The 20,963-nt window shown below is 39.4% G+C and overlaps 1 protein-coding gene across 15 annotated transcripts in view; it reads left to right on the top strand.

Moving 5' to 3' along the window:
• Positions 1–14,512, top strand: part of HP1BP3 (heterochromatin protein 1 binding protein 3) — a 39,877-nt gene extending 25,365 nt beyond the window's left edge. For 12 of the 15 annotated variants that reach the window (XM_081086937.1, XM_081086939.1, XM_081086929.1 and 9 more), the window contains 5 exons: positions 1,095–1,185; positions 7,992–8,151; positions 10,679–10,790; positions 11,969–12,094; positions 12,758–14,512. In XM_081086937.1, the coding sequence (XP_080943063.1) occupies positions 1,095–1,185; positions 7,992–8,151; positions 10,679–10,790; positions 11,969–12,094; positions 12,758–13,052 (784 nt within the window). In that variant the 3' untranslated portion in view covers positions 13,053–14,512. Of the gene's footprint in view, positions 1–1,094; positions 1,186–7,898; positions 8,152–10,678; positions 10,791–11,968; positions 12,095–12,757 lie in introns of all 15 variants that reach the window. The other 3 variants (XR_013995704.1, XR_013995705.1, XR_013995706.1) reach the window with 1 other exon arrangement.
• Positions 14,513–20,963: the final 6,451 nt, after the last annotated feature.

A 20,963-nucleotide genomic window follows, 5' to 3' on the forward strand; every position in this document is an offset into this window, starting at 1 on the left:
TCTTTGTCTCTTCCCCTCCCTCCCACTCTCTAAAAATCAATGGAAAAGTGTCCTCGGGTGAGAATTAACAAAAAACAAAAATAAAATAATAATTTTAAAAAGATTCAAAGTTTCTTCTCCAAAGAAAATGATCAAAGCTCAGTGATGCACCTCAAATAATAATAGTGGGGCCCTCATTATTTTGCACCACTGATCTTTTCTGTCTAACGAGCAGCTAACCAGTTTCAAATAAGTTGCTTGATACTCTGTTCATTTGGGGACTGTTCTAGTAATTCTTGAGAGGTGTGGCAAAACATGTCACCAAACCTTTGTATTGTGATTAAGCCTTTCTTCCTGTTGTTGGCCCAGATGTAAAGTGTTCCATTTGACTCTATCTTGTTCCATACCACATACCCTTTAGGTCCTAAGTCAACTTGTTTTCTCCCTGCACCTGAGGTTCCCCAGCTGCCATTCAGGCTTCTGCCCCTTGACAGAACAGTTCTTGCTTCAACACTTTGTTCTTCTGTTATTTTTCTTATGTTTTTAATGACACTCAATTTCTTCTTGCCTGCCATTTGGTTTTGACAACGTTTGTTTGTTTTTTAATGACAAGTCTCTTAGGACAGAGATACACTATGTTAAAAACAACCTATTTTGTTTCTCAGGGACTTGTATTTTATTAAGCTGATGTTTAGATACTGGTTTGTAAAAAAGGACTCAGTTATTTTTTGTTAATGTATATATATATACATTTTTAAAACCAGTTAGGAATTTGCCCCAGAGAATTCCAGAGTTGGATAGAACTTTAAAGATACCCGTTCTTTGCTTGATTACACAATGTGATTGCTGTTATGATCGGATAATAAATGATAGGTTTTTGGAATGCCCTGAGATTTGGAAACTGGTCTGTATGTACAGGTAATGACTTAGCATACTTGCTGGAAGAAAAAGAATGCCACTTGCTAAGGGTGCCAATTTATTACTTTATTGTCCATTTTAACAAGGTACTACATGTAATAGAAATCAGAACTTTAGTTCAAGGAATAACCCTGGATCAATTTTTCAAATCTTTCCTTCATCTATATATTTATCATTATTTTTTGTTTTCTCTGCAGGCCTCAGCTGTTGAAGAATGCTCTGCAGAGAGCAGTAGAAAGAGGACAGTTAGAACAAATAACTGGTAAAGGTGCTTCTGGAACATTCCAGGTTAGAGGCTAAAAACACTTGGTTATAACAAAGTGGTTCTTGAAAGTTTTGGTTTCAGCCCTGGCCAGTGTGGCTTGGTTGAGTGTCTTCCCATGCACTAAGAGGTTGCTGGTTCAATTTCCTGGTCAGGGCACATGCCCAGGTTTCAGGCTTGATCCTCATTTGGGGATGTGCAGGAGGTAGCTGATCAATGATTCTCTCTCATCATTGATGTTTCTCTCTCCCCTTCTCTCTTTCTCTCTAAAAACCAATTTTTAAAATAGAAAGTAAATAAAAAACTATGTTAATTAAAATGACTTTTTCAGAAAGAAAATTTTAAACATTTAATTCATAAAAAAATAAACCCACTACAAGTTAACATAACATTTTCATGAAAAATGATTATATATATATATATATATACACACACACACACACACACACACACACACACACACACACACACACACACTAGAGGCCCAGTACACAAAATTCATGCACGGAGGAGGCGGGCGTGGTGTCCCGCAGCCCAGCCTGCACCCTCTCCAATCTGAGATCCCTCTCACAATCCAGTACTGCTGGCTCCCAACCACTCACCTGCCTGCCTGATTTCCCCTAACCGCTTCTGCCTGCCAGCCTAATCGATGCCTAACTGCTCCCCTACTCACCCGATTGCCCCTAACTGTCCCCCCTGCCAGTCTGGTCGCCCCTAACTGCCCTCCCCTGCCTGCCCAATTGCCCCTAAGTGCCTCCCCTGCCAGCCTTATTGCCCCTAACTGCCCTCCCTTGCAGGCCTGGTTCCTCTCAACTGCCCTCCCCTGCCAGTCATCTTGTGGTGGCCACCGTTGACTACATGGGGGTGGCCATCTTTGTGTGTTGGAGTGATGGTCAATTTGCATATTACCTCTTTATTAGATAGGATTTTTTAAAATTAATGAGCCCTAACCAATATTGTGTGGCTCGGTTGGTTAAGCATAGACCTATGCATTAAAAGGTGTCTGGTTCAGTTCTTGATCAGGGTACATACCCAGGTTGCAGTTTTGATCCCATGTTCTCTCACATCATAGTTTCTCTTTCTTCCTCTCCCTCTCTTTAAAATCAGTGTGTGTGTGTGTGTGTGTGTGTGTGTGTGTGTGTGTTTGAAAAGAGGAAGCACTGTTTAATAGATTTTTGCAAAGTCTTTAATATCTAACTGAATAGAAGACAACTAATACTTATTTTCAGTATATTTTGGATTAGGTCTATGAAGAAAATCTAACAAATAGTTTTGGAAGGAGGAAGGATTTTAAGATAATTTTCAAATAGTTGTGGATATTATTCTTTGGTACTATACCCAAACTCAACAAATGATAGTGGTTGGTTTTTTTAAATAGTTTTTTTGAGGTATGATGTACAAACCATAAGATACGCTTATTTTAACTTAAATGTTATAATTCAGTCATGTTTAGTAAATTTATAGAGTTACACAACCATTACTACAATCCAGTTTTAGCATTTGCTTCACCCTAAAAAACCCCCTTGTGCCCATTTGCAGTCACTCCCATTCCCATCTCCAGCCAACCTAATCCAGTCTCTCTCGTATAGATTTGCCTTTCCGCAAGTTTCATTTAGGTAGGATGACACAGTATGCTGGGGTCCAACCCCAGCGGGTCCAGGGGTCCCCAAAGGTGTGGACGGAGTCGGCGAAGAAGGAGTGACACGGTGACAGTGTTCAGTTGATCAGCAGCCTAGCCAGGATCTCCAGCCAAGTTCTGGTTAGGATCTCCAGCCAGGTTCTGTGTCCATGTTCTCTTGCTAGGTTCTCCAGGTTCTCCAGCCAGGCTCTGTAGCCATGTTCCCTTGCTAGGTTCTCCAGCCAGGTTCTGTCCAGGTTCTCCAGCCAGGTTCAGTCACCAGGTTCTAGTCAGGTTCTCTTGCCAATTTCTGTAGTCAGGTTCAGTCCAGGATCTTTTGCCATGTTCTCTCGCTAGGTTCTTTCTCTAGGTTCTGAGGCCAGTTTCTGTCCAGGATCTTTTGCCATGTTCTCTCCAGCGAAGTTCTTCTGTCTCTAGAGAACATTCTGTGTAGGTTCTGTGCCAATTTCTGTCTCTCTCTCTGTCTCCTGCTGTCTTGTTACATCTGTATTTATACCAGTTGATTCAATCCTATCAATCTCTATTACAAAGGTTAGGGCATTTCTTATCTCCATTCCAGGGAGTAAAGATTATGTAGCTTAAGCATGATTGTTCATAGTTAAAGTGATTAATTACCCGCCTGGCACTTAGTTAAGAGGTTTTATTCCCTCCCTAACTTCAGGGGAAAATCCCTACCTGGGGAAACAACCTTTCTCAGAGACCTTGGTTAAAACACATAGTGCCTAGAAGGTGAGCAAACATATTAAGAACAGTATGCCATATATGCCAGGTCCCTTGAAACAGCAAGCATGGACCGGCTCCCAGCAACAATATGTGGTCTTTTGTGACTGGCTACTTTTATTTAACATACACTTGTTTTAGTTCATGTTGCAGCATGAAGAAGTACTTATATTCCTTTTTCTTTTAATATATTTTTTATTGATTTCAGAGAGGGAGAGAGAAATAGAAACATCAATGATGAGAGAATCATTGGTCAGCTGCCTCCTGCACGTCCCACACTGGGGATCGAGCCCGCCGCCCAGGCATGTGCCCTTGACCAGAATCGAACCCAGGACCCTTTGATCCGCAGGCCCACACACTATCCACTGAGCCAAACCGGGTAGGGCACGTTCAAATCTTTGTGGGTGTGTTTTTATTTCACTTGGGTACATAACTAAGAGTGTGGACTTGGTGAACTATATAGTAAATTTATGTTTTAAGAAACTGCCAGAATGGTTGCATCATTTTACAGTGTGTAAGGGTTCTGGCTTGTCCCTATCTTTGTCTCATTTATTATAGCCATACTAGTGGTTGCCACGGGGCATCTCATTGTGGTTTGGGCTGGCATTTTCCTGATAAGTACTAATGTTGACCATCTTTTCATGTGCTTAATGGACTTTTGTTTATCTTCTTTGGTAAAATGTCTGTTCAGATCCTATGCCTGTTTTTAAAATTGGGTTATTTGTCTTATTGAATTAGGAGAGTTATATAACTAGATACAAGTTCCTCAAAGATACCTGATTTGCAAATATTTTCTGCTAGTCTGCGGCCTCTGCTTTCACTGTACTTAAATGTCTTTTGAAGGGTAAAAGTGTTGAATTTTGATAAAGTTAATTTTATCATTTTTTTAGGTTGCTTCTGCTATTGTATCTAATAAATCATTGCCTAGCTTAAGGTCACAAAAATATACTCCTATGTTTTTTATTAAGAGTTTTATAGTTTTAGTGCTTACATTTAGGTCTGTGATCAATTTTAAATTAAATTTTGTTAATGGTGTGAGGTAAGGCTATAAATCATGTTTTTTTGCATGTGGATATCCAAATGTCCCAGTGCCATATATTGAAAAACTGTCCTTTCCTCATTGAATTGCTTCAGCACCTTTACCAAAAATCAGTTGACACCCTGCTGATACTGCTCAATAATTGAGTGTCAACCCGTGAATCAGGAGGTCAGGGTTCAATTCCTAGTCAGGGCACATGCCCAAGTTGAGGGCTCGATTCCCCCAGAAGGAGTTATGCAGGAGGCAGTGGATCAATGATTCTCTCTTATTGATGTTTCTATCTCTCTCTCCCTCTCCCTTCCTTTCTGAAATCAATAAAAAATATATTTTTTAAACCAGTTGTAAGGGTTTATTTCTGAATGCTCATTTCTGTTCCATTATTCTATATTTGAGGCCTTATGCCAGAATCACATTGTCTTGGTGACTACAGTTTTGTAGTTAAATTGTGAAGTTAGAAAATGTAAATTCTCTTTCTCTTTTTCAAAAATATTTTGACTAATCTGTGTCCTGTGCATTGCCTTACAAATTTTAGGATCCACTTCTCAATTTTTACAAAAAGCCAGTTGGGATTTTGGTAGAGGTTGCAGTGAACCTATAGATCAATTTGGGGAGAATCACTATCTTTACAACGTTGTTTTCCAATCCACAATACTGTCTCTTTGTTTATTTAGATTTTTAACTTCTCTCAGCAGTATGTTGTAGTTTTCATATGTCTTATATTTCTTCTGTAAAGTTTTTTCCTAAATATTTTCATACTGTTGTGAATGGAATTTTCTTCACTTCATTTTCAAATTATTCATTGGTAGCCTGTAGAAATACAGTTGATTTATCTAGTGATCTTGTATCTTGCAACCTTGCTGAACTCCTCATTTTCTAGTAGTTTTTCTATAGATTCTTTAGGACTCTTTGTGGTTTCCCTAGGATTTTCCTACATATGCAGGATTTTGTCATCGGCAAATAAAGACCATTTTAGTTCTTCCTTTTCAATCTGAATTGTTACTATCTTTCTTTCCTGATTACACTGGATAGAAACTCTAGTAACGGTGATGAGAGCAGACATCCTCATGTAGTCAGTCTTGCCATTAAGTTAGCTACAGGTTTTTCATATATGCCTATTATCAGGTTGAGAAAGTTCCCTTCTGGTACTAGTTTATTGGAATTTTTATTATGAATGGTTAATCGCATTTGTCAAATACTTTTACTATGTTTCTTGAGATGATCATGTGGTTTTTGTTCTTATTCTGTTAATATGTAATTCTTACTACATGAATTGATTTTGTGGTCATTCCTTAAAGGTTAGTTGTTATGTGGAATCTGAAACCATGTCAGTCAACTTCTTGTTCTTTGTTACCTTAAAATCTTTTGGTCTGTCTTGAACTTTGGATCTTTTAAACATGCATAATTTTATAACATGGTTATTTGGGAAATAGTGGTTGACTGAATTATGCAGATTTTTAAAATGCTGACTCATTTCATCTATAACAAAAATCCTATTCGTTAATATTACCCACTGATCTCATCAGAACAGTATTAAGTACTAGGAAGTTACCAAGCTCAAAGTGGTAGATACAAGGTTTCTCAATTTAAATATTCTTTCAAAAAGTTTAATTTTATCATTGACAACAAATACTGTTAGTTATCATTGACAACTCACTTAGTTTATTTTTAAGAAAATGTCTACCCAGGTACCTAAGTCTAAATAACCATAGTTTGCCCTGACTGGTTTGGCTCAGTCGATAGAGTGTCGGCCTGTGGACTGAAGGGTCCCAGGCTCAACTCCGGTCAAAGGCATGTACCTCGGTTGCGAGCACATCCCCAGTAGGGGGTGTGCAAGAAGCAGCTGATTGATGTTTCTCTCTCATCAATGTTTCTAGGTCTCTATCCCTCTCCCTTCCTCTCTGTAAAAATATATATATACATATATATATATTTTATATATATATAAAATAAATAAATAACCATAGTTTATCTGTTTCTTATAGTAAAAAAGTTATTCCATGAAAAATGTAGCTAGTTTAGCTCACATCTCAAATAATCACTGGTGTTTTTCCTTGAGACCACCATCATATATACATTGCTGACATGCGTTCTTCCCCATTTCATCCAGTAAAATATCAAAGACGTGCATTGGTATTGAGATTTAATAAAAAAAAATTTGTACTACTTCTTCAAGGACATTCCTAAGTGAAACTGGCTTTTTTTAAAAAAAAACAAAAAAAAAAACCACAAGTGTGTAGCCCTAAAGAATAAAATAACTGCCCTGGCTGGTGTGGCTCAGTTGGTTGGGCATTGTCGCTTGCATGGAAGGGTTACTGGAATTGTGGGCTTGATCCCCGGTAGGGGGCATGCAGGAGGCAGCCAACAGATGTTATGCTCTCACATGGATGTTTCTCTCTTCCTCTCCCGTTCTCTCTCAAAATCAATAAAAATATACTTTTTAAAAAGAATAACTACTTTGTAATTTGTGTGCCTCTGCCTTGATTTGTGGTAAGGTAGCAACAGTTTTATCCATCAATTTTTTAAGCATCTGCAAATATCACCACAGTGAAAAAGGCAGATCACATCTTAGTATTATTATGAAAATAGTTTTGACCTTGCATATCCCTTTAAAGGGCCCCAGGAACCCCATGGGGTATATGGACCAGTCTTTGAGAATCACTATTGTGTACCATGCCCAAGTTTGTCCTTTTATGCTAAATTTTTGCTTATTGGTAACTCACTTTTTTTTTAAATATATATTTTATTGATTTTTTACAGAGAGGAAGGGAGAGGGATAGAGAGTTAGAAACATCGATGAGAGAGAAACATCGATTAGCTGCCTCCTGCACACACCCCCACTGGGGATGTGCCCACAACCTAGGTACATGCCCTCGACTGGAATCGAACCCAGGACCCTTCATTCCACAGGCCAACATTCTATCCACCGAGCCAAACCCATTAGGGCGGTAACTCTCTTTTGTTCTCCTACTTTTTGTCCTTGAATTATCCTATGTAATTTTCTATTGTATGATTAAGCTTTTGTTTTGCTATTTTCCTATAGGGTTAAAAAGGCTATTATTTTTATAAGTACTCCATTTTTCAGATTTAGAAAAAGGAATTATTCTCAAAATCATCCTAAGTTATTGGGAGCCTAACAAGTTAACCTGCTTATTGTGTTAGAGCTGTCCCTCTCTTTGGGTTAGAGTAGCCATTGCTATTTTAAGTTGGATGGAGGCATAGATGGAAAGTGAAAATATTCATAGGAGGGTTGGGACTCCTCGGTTAGATGGAATACCTGATAAGTGGGAAGAGAAAGTCCCTAACCTGACAATTTATTGTAAAACATATCTGTGCTAATGCAGGAACTCCGACCCACCTGGTGCAGAGGAGTCTTGTCTTGACCTGCTTTGGGAGAGTGTTGTCTTGATGCTTTTCTCTTCCTCCTTGGAAAACAGCTGAAGAAATCAGGGGAGAAACCCCTGCTTGGTGGAAGCCTGATGGAATATGCAATCTTGTCTGCCATTGCTGCCATGAATGAGCCGAAGACCTGCTCCACCACTGCTCTGAAGAAGTATGTCCTAGAGAACCACCCAGGGACCAATTCTAACTACCAAAGTAAGACTCAGAATTGTATGCATTTTACCAGGATTAGGGCATTTGTGAAAAATCCCTAGAGATCATGCCACTAATGACAAAACATTAACTGCCAACTGAAAACAAGAGGGAACAACAACTTTACAAATTTAATTTTTTGACCAAAAGAAAAACAGACATAATCAAGGCATATCCTTAATTTACAATGTCTGTTAAAGATCAGAATTTGATTGTGCTTTGCTATAAAGATTTTAAATATATATGTATTTATTGATCTCAGAGAAGAAAGAGAGAGAGAGAAACATCAATGATGAGAGAGAATCACTGATTGGTTGCCTCCTGCACATCCCTACTGGGGATCCAGCTGCCACCCAGGCATGTGCCCTTGACCGGAATTGAACCCATGACCCTTCAGTCCGCAGGCCAATGCTCTAGCCCCTGAGTCAAACCAGTTAGGGCTTTTTCTGGTATTTTTATTGTAATTTAGCTAAATCTCTAGGATCAAAACATCTCTCAAGTGTACTGTCGTCTTGCTTATTTGTGAATGTTTACCAAAACATCTAATTTTACCTTGAAACCAAACCAGTATTTTAAAATACGTTATTTCTTTTAATCCTCACCTGAAGATATGTTGAGAGAGGAGGAGAGAGAGGAGAGAGAGAGAGAGAGAGAGAGAGAGAGAGAGAGAGAAAATCGATGTGAGAGAAACATTGATCAGTTGCCTCCTGTACTCAACCTGACGGGAGATTGAACCCACAGCCTAGGTGTGTGCTCTAACTGGGAATCAAACCTGCAACTTTTTGGTGTATGGGACAACGCTCCAACCAACTGAGCCTCCCAGCCAGGGCTACTTAGATTATTTTTTATTGACATAAACTCTGTAGCAGAAAGTACTTTTTTGGTAAAGTATATTTACCAAATATATGTCAGGTGGTGATTTGAGACAGGAATCCTTGCTTTAGCAGCATTATCACATATAGATACAGTGCATTTTCTCAGAACTAATAGAATAGGCCACTGGTATAGGGTGAAGAATGTGGAAGTTAAGTAACAGAAAATGCGCGCTAGAATATATTGTTTTAAATAAAAAAGTAATTTTGAAGTCTTAATAATGGCTTTTAACATATGTGCAATACCTGTATTTTAACATCATGAAGGAATGCTTTCTGGTGGTTTTCTTGTGTACTTTGAAAACTGTTTTTTAAAATAAACTTTCCTTACTTAAGATATATACTATATTTAATTGTGCAGTTGACCCTTATAGACTATTTCACAATTTTCTCTTGGCACAGTGGTAGAAGATGAAATTGGTTATTAACCTTTTCAGTTTCACTGATATTGCTGTCTTTTAGACACTAAATCACTATGTTTTTTATGTCTTTGTATGAAAGGTAGCATTAGTGAGGCCTTTAGGAGCCATGGTATTGTGCTAGTACTCTTTGCTGATTGAGGAGAAATTGGTTTTGTTTATCTTTATGGGTAGTCTCCTAGATGATTATTCTTACAGGTACTCAATAAATGTTTGAATGAATGGAAATCCTATATAATAAAACCCTAATATGCAAATTGACTAAATGGTGGAAGGACCAGTCACTATGACACAGGCGGGGCGGGGTGGGGGGGCCAGCCAGTTGCCCCACAGATGGCCCTGGTCGCTGGCCAGGCCTAGGGACCCTACCCTATATATTGAGAACAATCTTTTAGATTTAAAAATTAAAACCTGGCAAGGCTACTATAACACTGAAAAAACAGGGTGATGCATTGATGACATGCATGGACTCTGGCTTGCACATTTTGTGGTCAGCCCTGATTCTGACACTTATAACTGTGTGACAAAGCCAATTACTTAATTTCTCTCTGCTTCAGTTTTTCCACCCATAAGATGGGGAAAATGGTACTACTGCCTCAGAAGGATCATGTTATGTACTACTTTTTATAATCAGGGCAAAAAATTGTAGCTGCCCATACAATAGCAAGATGCCTTTCACCTGTATGAAAAATATGGTCACTGGTGCATGCAGCATCCCAGATTGCAAGAGGGATGTCCAACTGCCAGTTTAGGCCCAACATTCCCCGAGAGGTCCTGGATGGCAAGAGGACGCAGGCCGGTCTGAGGGGGGACACCCGCCCTCTACCACCCCCCCACACACACACACACACACACACTCACAAATTTCGTGCACCAGACCTTTAGTAGTCTTATGTCAGCTATTAACCATATACTAGGGTATAAACCTATTTTTGCACACCTCTTTATAGAACTTGGACAAGTCACTAACTACTCTAGACTTCTGTTTCCCTTTCTGTGAAATGAGGAATTTGACTAGATGGTCTCTAAAATCTTCTTCATTATAATTTAAGTCTTGCCACATTTATGGGCCTTAATGTTCAGTGAATTAGTTAATCCTTTGACCACAAAGGATTCACTTAAAATATGTTAATTACTGTATATGACAGGACATTAAATTGATGTATAACTGATTGTGGTGAAGAGAATTTCCAAGTTGGTATAACTAAACCACTTTCTTCTTTTTTGAATTTTTTTCAGTGCATTTGCTGAAGAAAACCCTGCAGAAATGCGAAAAGAATGGGTGGATGGAACAGATCTCTGGGAAAGGATTCAGTGGCACCTTCCAACTCTGTTTTCCCTATTATCCCAGGTAAACAAACATCTAGCCCATAATATAAAGTATTGGTCATTGTAAATTTAAAATCTGTAGTTTACAGACTTGCTTAACTTATTTGACCCTTAGTACTATTACACTGAACTGAATATATTTGAAAATAAAGACTACTTAAGGCAGTATTGTTTTAGAGAAAAAGTTTTACATGTAAGAACAGAGGAATTTTGGCTATCCTGCTAGAACTTATTGTTAGCCACATGTTTCTGAAATCAAGTACTGAATTCTTCGTGATCCTTGGCAGTAATTTTGATGTTTATTCCTTCTTTAATGAGCAATTGATAATGATAGGAAGCCTGTTAGAGGGTTATACATATGTTTTAATTGTCTTGCATTAATCAAGTATGGAAAACATTGGCTGCTTCCAAGAATCCTAATCTGCCTTCTTCATACTGTAGAGATAGGGACATTTACTTGGAAACCTGTGTTATCTCTTCATTGAGCCAAAAATTGTATTGAACACCATTGGGCTAAGCATTGTTCTATGACGCCATGCTGTATAGCCTTCTTATACTTAAATTTCTAGTAAGATTTCATAACATGTACCACAGAAGCCTTATTTTAGCAGGAGTATAAAGTGTAGCTTTCTTATTCTTTGTGTGCAAGCATAAGTGTTACTGGCTGAATGCATATTATTTGACATTTTCAAATATTAAACTTTGAATTAATTCTTAAAGTCATACACATAAAATGTGATGAATCAATTTATTGCCCTGGCCATTGTGGCACAGTTGGTTCAGCATTGGCCTGTGCACCAAAAGGTCACTGGTTGGATTCCCAGTCAGGGCACATACCCTGATTGTGAGTTCAAGCCCAAGTCGGGATACATACTGGAGGCAGTGATCAATGTTTCTCTTTTACATCATTGTTTCTCTCCCCGCTTCCTCTCTCAAATCAATAAAAATATGGTTTTCTTTTTGTTTGTGTGTTTTTCTTAAAGGATCAATTTTATTAAATGTAAGGAGGAAGGGCATGAGGTATGGTCTGGGACTTTTATAGGTTTGTCATAACTGTGTGTGTTCAAAATAGGTTCAATTGTAACCTGATACTTGTAACCTAACTTGATATCTTTGGGGAAGCTTGGAGGAAATGGGGGAAAATCAGGAGTATTCAGAGAATATGCATCTAGTTTCACGTTCTTTTTTTTCCCCCCATAGCCCAGGAGTTCTATTTCCAAAGAAAGAGTCAGATGAGTCTCAAGATGAGGATGAGGATGAGGATGAAGATGAAGATGACTCATCAGAAGAAGACTCTGAGGATGAAGAGCCTCCTCCACCTAAGAGGTGTGGATATGTGAAAACCCTCTAACTCAGAAACCTTCTCACATTCTCTGTGTAACATTTGAACTTGTATTCTTGAAAATTCGGGGGCTCTGAACTTAGGAAATCAAGCCTGTGAATGTGTAATTTACTCTTTGGTCAAGCTTGTAAATATATCCATAGTTTGGTTATTCAAAGAAAACAAATTTCTTAGGAAAAACATGATGAAATTATGTGTAGACTTCCATGAATTGGTTGAATTTTATACAATTTGAATAAGGTCTTTAGTTATGAAAACATAATAAATTATATTTACATTCTTTTTTTGTTTTAAGCCCTCACTTGAGGATACATTTATTGATTTTAGAGAGAGAGGACGAGTGAGAGAAAGAAACATCAATGTGAGAGAGAAACATCGACAGTTTGCCTCCCTTATGAGCCCTGATGGGATTGAACTGCCAACCTGTGTATGTGTCCTGACTGTAAATCAAACCTGCAACCGTTTGGTGTACTGGAGGACACTCCAACCAATAGAGCCACCTGGCCAGGGCTACATTTCTATTTGTAGCACAAGTGACTACAAGTGACTTCTACGTAGTCATTTCTTTTTTTGTAAAGTATCTGGTCATCCTGGCAAAGTGGGATCTCTCAGGTGCTAAGTGACTGCCTTTGCTCTTTGTTTCACAGGTTGCATAAGAAAACCCCAGCCAAGTCATCAAGAAAGGCTGCACCCATGAAGCAGAGAGGGTCTAAGCCTGTGCCTAAAGTCCCTGCTGCCCAGCGAGGGAAAGCCAGGCCCCTGCCCAAGAAAGCCTCTCCTAAGGCCAAAACTCCTGCCAAGAAAGCCAGACCCTCACCCTCCGTCATCAAGAAACCCAGTGGTGGCTCTACAAAGAAGCCTGCGGCCAATGTGCGGAAGGAAGTGAAATTGCCTGGCAAGGGCAAATCTACCATGAAGAAATCTTTCAAAGCAAAAAAGTAAATTTTATAGGAAAAAAGGGTATTGTGATGAAATTTAAAATCTTATTTTCTAAGGTCAGTGTGCATTTATTTTAGTTTTGATGCTTTTAAAATTACATTTGATCCCTCCACTCTGAACTTGTGAGGAGGGAATATAAATAAACCGGTTTAGGTATTTGTTCGCTTTAGACGCTGTCCTGGGTGCCTGCCCCTTCCTTTAGTCCTTTTAATTTCTGCTATAATTCTGGACTTTCCTGAACTGTATAATCTATACTTGTTCTTTTTTTCCCCTACACCCAACCTTTTTTTTAATAGTCAGTCTTGGCTTTTCTTATCCCTCCTAGTTCTATCTAAACAGTTGCAGTGATTTTTGTATTTGTAGAAGGCATCAAGAAGAGAATGCTGGTCAGGTCCTGGAAGTAGAGGGAGGCAGAACAGCACTGACTGAACTGTAAAGCCCTGCCTGGAGACTCCAGTTACAGCTATAATAGTTAATCTTATTTATACAACCACTCCACTAGCCCTTTCTCTCTAACTATAAACACAGAGATGTCTTAGCTTTGGGAATAAGCCAAAAACATGATCTCATAGATTCTGAAGATGCAGGACTCCTTTGGGCCACTTTTCACTTTGATGATTTCCAGATATCTTTCACTGGCCCAGGGTATTGCATTCCCTTAACAGCAAGCACAAGTTCTCTCCACCACTTGGTTTTGGACTGAAGGGGAATATAAGAATATATTTAATTTGTGATTTCTGGTGTCACCTGTGTTAAAAAAAATCAAAACAAAATCAGATGTTTAAATATATTTTTTAATATTTGGAGCATGACTTCTCACTTCTTATTTGCCTTTTTTATAAGGAAATGTTGGAGAGTTACATTGTTGCTAATGTAGAAATGCTAAGTGGAAAAACACAATTTGCGAAAATAAACTAGATTCCAGATTCATGTATGGGTTCTTTTCCCCTTTTTTCCACAGCACTTTCGATATCAAGCAAGTGGCTTCCTTTTTGAGATGTTGTGTTTTGTTTGTTTTTTTTAAAGAAATTAAATGAAGCCGAACTACCTAACCTCTTATTTGTATTTGTTTTAGTATTGTGAAGTTGTGTTAAATAGTACTGGCTTTCTACTTGAAAAACATTGATTCGGTTATCATTTATCTTCCCTGTGGCACTTGACATTTTATTGTCTTAAACTTTTCGGTGTACATCTTCTGGCCCCTGAGTGCTGCCAGAAGCAAAGATGTTTGTTTTATCCATTCCACTGGCATTGTCTCCTGGGATCCCTTCTGCAGCCTGAAGTGTGGCTGGAAAATGGACTTGAGAAGGTTGGCTTGAATTAGATTCATAATTATGTGTGATCCCATCATGAGTTCATTGGAATTTGTGTTGCATGTAAGGCAATCTTTCCTGTTGTAAATCTTCCTTTTTTAATGTACATATATTTTGAAAAATATGAATAAACATGAAATTTTAAAAGCTGCTGAATTGTAGCTTATATTTAAAGGTTTCTAGTATAATCTCAGAAATAGCTAAGTATTATCCTTACTTTGAATCTTTTCTACTCTTTGTAATAGCTGCCATCGATTTCCTTTTCTTTTTTTCTTTTTTTTTTTTTTTTTTTTTTTTGAGAGAAAGGGGAAGAGAGAGAAACATTGATGTGAGAGTGAAACATCTATTGGCTGCCTCTTGCACATCCCCTACAGGGAATCAAGCCCACAACCCAGGCATGTGCCCTGACTGGGAATAGAACCAGCAACCTTTTGGTTCCTGAATGACGCCCAACCAACTGAGCCATACCGGCCAGGGCCATCTGTTTCCTTTTTAAATACAAGCTCTAGTTGGTGTGCTTTTTAATTCTTATATGGATAGTAAATGATTTTTCTAGATATATTGAACTCAATTATTTATAAGAGGTTTAAAATGTTTTTTATTTTATGAAGGTCCTTGTTTTTAAGATCATAGATCCTAGTTTTTAATGCCTAATGTTCAGATAGGTCCTTGGATTAATTCCAAAAAATAACCCTAATAAAATAACCCTGTTACATTGTTCGGCAGGTAATAATTCTAATAGTATGGGTGTTAGGTACCTGTGCTAAGAATTCTCTACTCTTCTGGAATCAAAAGTAGGATTTTGGTTGGTTTCTCTGTTTTATGATGTTACTTTAAAAAAAGATGTCCTGAACAGGCACCTGGTGACCACATTGTCCATTAGATGCTCAAGATGTGCCATACTTACAGAAATGTTTGGGGAATTTTTTCCTCCGGGCTTTCTAAAGGAGCAGAACGCATAATTTTTTTACTTTCTTGTTATAGAAAGGAAAACAGAAAACCCAAGAGAGAATCACAGCAATTTCTAGCATGGATCAGTGGCTTCAGTACTCTCCCTTGAGGTTTACTGAGTCAATTACAGTGTTTCATAAACTCTTACACCACCTACAAACTATCTTTGATAAATGCATCTCAGAAAGTGCTGGGAGGAAGATTGTTGGCTTCTTCACCTACTGAGAGACAAGGGATACTTTGCATAAAAACGTAGAGACCTTTCATTAGTAATATAAAAGCATTCCACACAGGTAGACCTCCTCCCCCATTCTTACCATCCACAGGAATTAAAGGAAGCCTGGTCCAGCATAAATCTTAAAAAGATGTACATTTTTATTATGTCTACTGGGTATAATTAACAATAAGAGTACATGAAAACAAGAGCTAGGTAATATATTAATTAATACCTTTGACGTTTTTTCATCAATCCTCTTTTACAAAATTTTGTCAGCTCTAGTCCAAGTTTGCTAACTTATTCTTACTAGTATACTTTCTTATACCTGCTTTAGAGAACCTGTGAAATTATTCTTCTTTAGGCTCAGATCCTCTTGCCGTCATCCTAATATATCAGAAGAGGTTAAGCCCGACATACTCATGAACTGCATTTAGCCAACTAAGAAACTAAAAATTCAAGAATATGGTTAAGGTTTCCCATTTTTAGAAGCTGCAAAGTCACATCAGTTACTTTATTTCTCTTTTGTTTAAACAAAAACTCTTAATTTTACCCATGAGAGGAATCTTACTGTTAATTAGAAAAAGACCATGATTAAATCCCCTAGAGCAGTGGTCGGCAAACTGCGGCTCACGAGCCACATGTGGCTCTTTGGCCCCTTGAGTGTGGCTTTTCCACAAATTACCACGTGCGGGCGCACACGTACAGTGCGATTGAAACTGTGGCCCATGTGCAGAAGTCAGTATTTTGTGGAAGAGCCACACTCAAGGGGCCAAAGAGCTGCATGTGGCTCGCGAGCCGCAGTTTGCCGACCACTGCCCTAGAGCAGTGGTTCTCAACCTTGGCTGCACATTAGAATCACCTGGGAATCTTTTTAAAATCCTGATTTCTGGGCCTCATCCTCTGGAAATTGTTGTGGTTTTTTTTTTAATATTCTTATTGATTTTTTACAGAAAGGAAAGGAGAGAGAGAGTTAGAAACATCGATGAGAGAGAAACATCGACCAACTGCCTCCTGCGCACCTCCTACTGATGATGTGCCCTCGACTGAGGTATATGCCCTTGACCGGAATCGAACCTGGGACCCTCCAGTCCGCAGGCCAATGCTCTATCCGCCGAGCCAAACCGGTTTTGGCCGGAAGTTGTTTTTTTGTTACTAAGTTGTGGCCTCACCTCATAACAAAGAAACAGAATTTCCAGAGGATGAGGCCCAGAAATCAGGATTTTTAAAAATTCCCAGGTGATTCTAATGTGCAGCCAAGGTTGAGAACCACTGCCCTAGAGGTTCTGATAGACATTACTTTCCAGCATGTAGAGTTGCTTTTTGCCTTTTCCTGGTAGAACAGGTGGGCCTTCAGTTCTGCAGAGCAGAGGCTAAAGAACCAGAACTGTTGGACCTCTTGGCTAAGGAACTACATCACAAAAATTGGCTTAGAGGCCGTTAGAGACCTGTCTAAAGTATCCCTCACAGCACTGAGTTTTCTTTTTTTAAAAAAAATTTTTTTTAATTGATTTCAAAGAGAAAGGGACAGGGAAATAGATAAAAACTTCAATGGTGAGAGAATCATCGATCGACTGCCTCCTGCACGCCCCCTACTGGGGATCAAGCCTGCAATCGGGCATGTGCCCTGACCAGGAATCAGACCTCAACCTCCTGGTTTATAGGTCGACGTTCAATCACTGATCCACAATAGCTGGGCAGTTTTCCTTTTTTAAGAAATTAATCTCTTGCCGAAACCGGTTTGGCTCAGTGGATAGAGCGTCGGCCTGCGGACTGAGGGGTCCCAGGTTCGATTCCGGTCGGGGGCATGTACCTGGTTGCGGGCATATCCCCAGTGGGAGATGTGCAGGAGGCAGCTGATCGATGTTTCTCTCTCATCGATGTTTCTAACTATCTCTCTCCCTTCCTCTCTGTAAAAAATCAATAAAATATATTTTAAAAAAAAAAGAAATTAATCTCTACTATCTTTATTACTATATTTTTCCTTCTATTATTTCACCCATGGGTCTTAACTTCAATGGCTTTTTTTTTTCTATTGGAGAAATTTCCTACCTTTGATTATTTAAATTTATTAGCTTAGTTTTAATTGTTCCTGATTTGTTTTATCAATAGTTGGTATGTCAAAGGAGGCTTCAAAGGGTACCTTCCCGGGCCATTTTCAAAAATTGCAACTCTCTCTTCATACTATATATGAATGTATAATTAACTATTTCTTGTTAAATCTCTGCTTAGCAAAGAGACCTTTATGGTATTAAAGAAGACAGACAAGAGAATATAGTTGGGGCCAGGTGGGACACTGTTCTCAGATGAAGAGACCTTGACACAGCCTGCAAGCCGAGTCTTTATTTTATAGTCAGATCCCACGAGGCAAAGCAGGGCATGGTCAAGATGTTTACAGTGTTCTGGCGAGTTTCAAATCTAATTACATGCACCTGAGAAGTCTATATCAAGCTTTGCTTTGGCATCTCTTGCTGCACCTCCCGCAGCCTATATCACTTAGCCACCTGGGACCGCAGGTTCGGACCATAAGGTCAAGCTTACAGCCATAGCCTTTGGCTATAATTGTGCTGGGAGGGCTTTGCCCTCCAAGCTGGGACCTGCACGTGGCTTTGCCATGAGAGGACTGTGCCTTCTCATTAGTCCGAGGCTTGAACCTGTCTAAACTCTCTAGCTGCTCTCCACACCCCTATGAGATAATTGTTTATTCCTATTTTCTAGAAGGGAAAGCAGGCACAGAGTGAGATTCAGAAACTTATCCCAGGTTGTAGTAAGTGACAAAGCCAGAATGAATCCCAGGGACTGACTGCAGAGCCATCTCCAGCTGCTCTGCTCTACTGTCTCCCTTTGGCAGTTTTTCAAGCTCCTGAATTCTCTCCTTGTCCTGCAGCCCAGTGACTCCATGTTCTATTCATGGAAAAGAAAGGGCTGCTTTGGAAGGAGGATTTTGAAATGAGATGAAATTACTGTTTGCTAATAGGAGTCATGAATTTGTTTTAAGAAGTCTGTTAAGAACTATTAGAATTAGATTTTGGATTACTAAGCTGCCCTAAGTTTTTTTGGGGGGACACTGCACAAGTACTTGGCCATTTTCAAACCCTAGCCATGGGACAGGACACTTTCCAGCTTCTTCACAATGTATCACAGGCAAATTCTTTTCATTCACAGGGTGCTGATGCTTGCAAGAGCTTTTGCTCCAGGATCCACAACTTCTATGTTGCTAAGTGAGCAGCTTTCTCACTCTTTATAAACCGTGAACGTGTACTTTAGGAGGCCTACCAAGAGAAATGCCACAGTGGGACTGACAACTGAATTTTTTGGACATGATACCTGTTTAGTAATCATGAGCTGGAATATTTGAAATCCTTGCTCGTATACTGATGATTCTGAAAAAACCTTACTCATCCAGTCTCTCCTGTCTTTGCTTTGTTTGCTCAATACCAAAGGATACTTTCCCTAAAATCCAGAGTTACACAATATTCTTGCTTATCCATTTTACTGATTAAGGACTTCTCGTGTCAAACCTAAATCCCTTATGTCCGTGGTCGGCAAACTGCGGCTCGCGAGCCACATGCGGCTCTTTGGCCCCTTGAGTGTGGCTCTTCCACAAAATACCATGTGCGGGTGCGCACGTACAGTGCGATTGAAACTTCACGGCCCATGTGCAGAAGTCGGTATTTTGTGGAAGAGCCACACTCAAGGGGCCAAAGAGCCGCATGTGGCTCGCGAGCCGCAGTTTGCCGACCACTGCCTTACGTTATTTGTGTGATTTAAACTTGCTAGTACAGTGTGTAGAATAAGTTTTAATCAGTTCCAAATTGAGATTGAATTCTGGTTCCAGTGTGTCACTCAGCCCAGCCTCCTAACGTGTAGCTCTGGTCCTACCAGTGATCAGTGGAGACTCTGTCACTAACGCACGCATGGCCTTGGCCAAGCCTTGTCCTCTCCCTGAGCCTTCGTTTCCTCATCTGAAAAACAAAGGGGCTTCGAATCCACAATCATGTTTAAGAATAGCCACCCAGAGACTGTGAGATTATTAAATATCAAAGATTGAATCATGTTCTCTACACACTGGTTACCAAGGCATTTTAGGATTTGGGGAGGGGAGGGAGAGGATTTTTTAAAATAAATGGACTAGAATGTCCAATTTTGTAAGAGTTTAGTTTTGTTGTTTACCATTTATTATAGTTTTCCTATTACTAGGCTCTTTAATCATACTACCTCACATCCTCACAAATAGACAAGATACGTGGCATTATCGAAGCAATTAAATTTAGCGGATTTCCCCAAATTGAACATGTAGTAAGTGATGGATTTACACCTGCACCTAGACATTCATTCACCTTTCCTCCACACCTTCCTTAGAAGTTTTGTGCACTGACAGCTCAGGTCGCAGGGCATATGGCAACAAGGTACAAGAGAGTCGAACAGATCAATGGGCCGTGGCTAGCAGGTTTTTGGGTTATTTTAACAGATTTTAAAATCAGGTTTCAAACTGCTAGGAGTTTGTTTAAAAATGAGCAAGAAAAAGAAGAAATGTATACATTTTAAGTTTCAAATGCCAGGGAGCAGGAGAGAAGAGAAACCAGTGGGTAAGAGACAGGAGTGCCTTAAAAGCTGGGGCCACCGGGCCTAGGCAACCATTAGTTGTCACCTGGGCCATACCTGGGGCCTTAGCTGGCTCTGGATGAAGAGTGGCTACCGGGAAAACTGGCCACTCGATGTGCAATCTTTGCTTTTTAATCTCTATTGAATATTGTTACCAGTTTATGGTTTGCAACAGGTGTTATTTTAAATAGTATTTGATATTGCCTGCCTTTCTTTACTTTCTGAAATGTATCCCTAGACTCGTGTTTTGTTTCTGGCAACAAGGTCTCTAATAAGTGTTTCTGAGGAGTCCTCTTTATTTTTTATTTATTTTAAATATATTTTTATTGATTTCAGAGAGGAAAGAGATAGAAATACCAATGATGAGAGAGAATCATTGATCGCCTGCCTCCTGCACACCCCCTACTGGGGACTGAGCCAGCAACCCAGGCATGTGCCCTTGACTGAAATCGAACCGGGACCTCCTGGTTCATAGGTCGATGCTCAACCACTGAGCCATACCGGCCAGGGAAAGGTATCCTCTTTAGACCTGTACTTTTCAGTTAGGAATGTACTAGGATCCATTCCTCGTTCCCCAAATAGGGTACAGGTTGCAACAAGATAACAGTGCCAGTTTCTGGGGCACCCGTTGTATTCCAAAGTATTTGGAGGGAATGCCGTTATATTAATGGTAATATCGAACCAAATGGAAGGGAGTGCAAAGTCCACAATAGTTAATAAGATAAAAAAGATTTCCTAGAAATAAAGCAGCAGCAGCACTTTAGGCTCCACCAGGTGGCCCCCAGGGAGTGCACATTCACTCACAAAACAGAATGACTGCCCGACCCATGA

The sequence above is a fragment of the Myotis nattereri genome (genome assembly GCF_964212035.1).
Source record: "Myotis nattereri genome assembly, chromosome: 3".
In the NCBI taxonomy this organism is placed as follows: domain Eukaryota; kingdom Metazoa; phylum Chordata; class Mammalia; order Chiroptera; family Vespertilionidae; genus Myotis; species Myotis nattereri.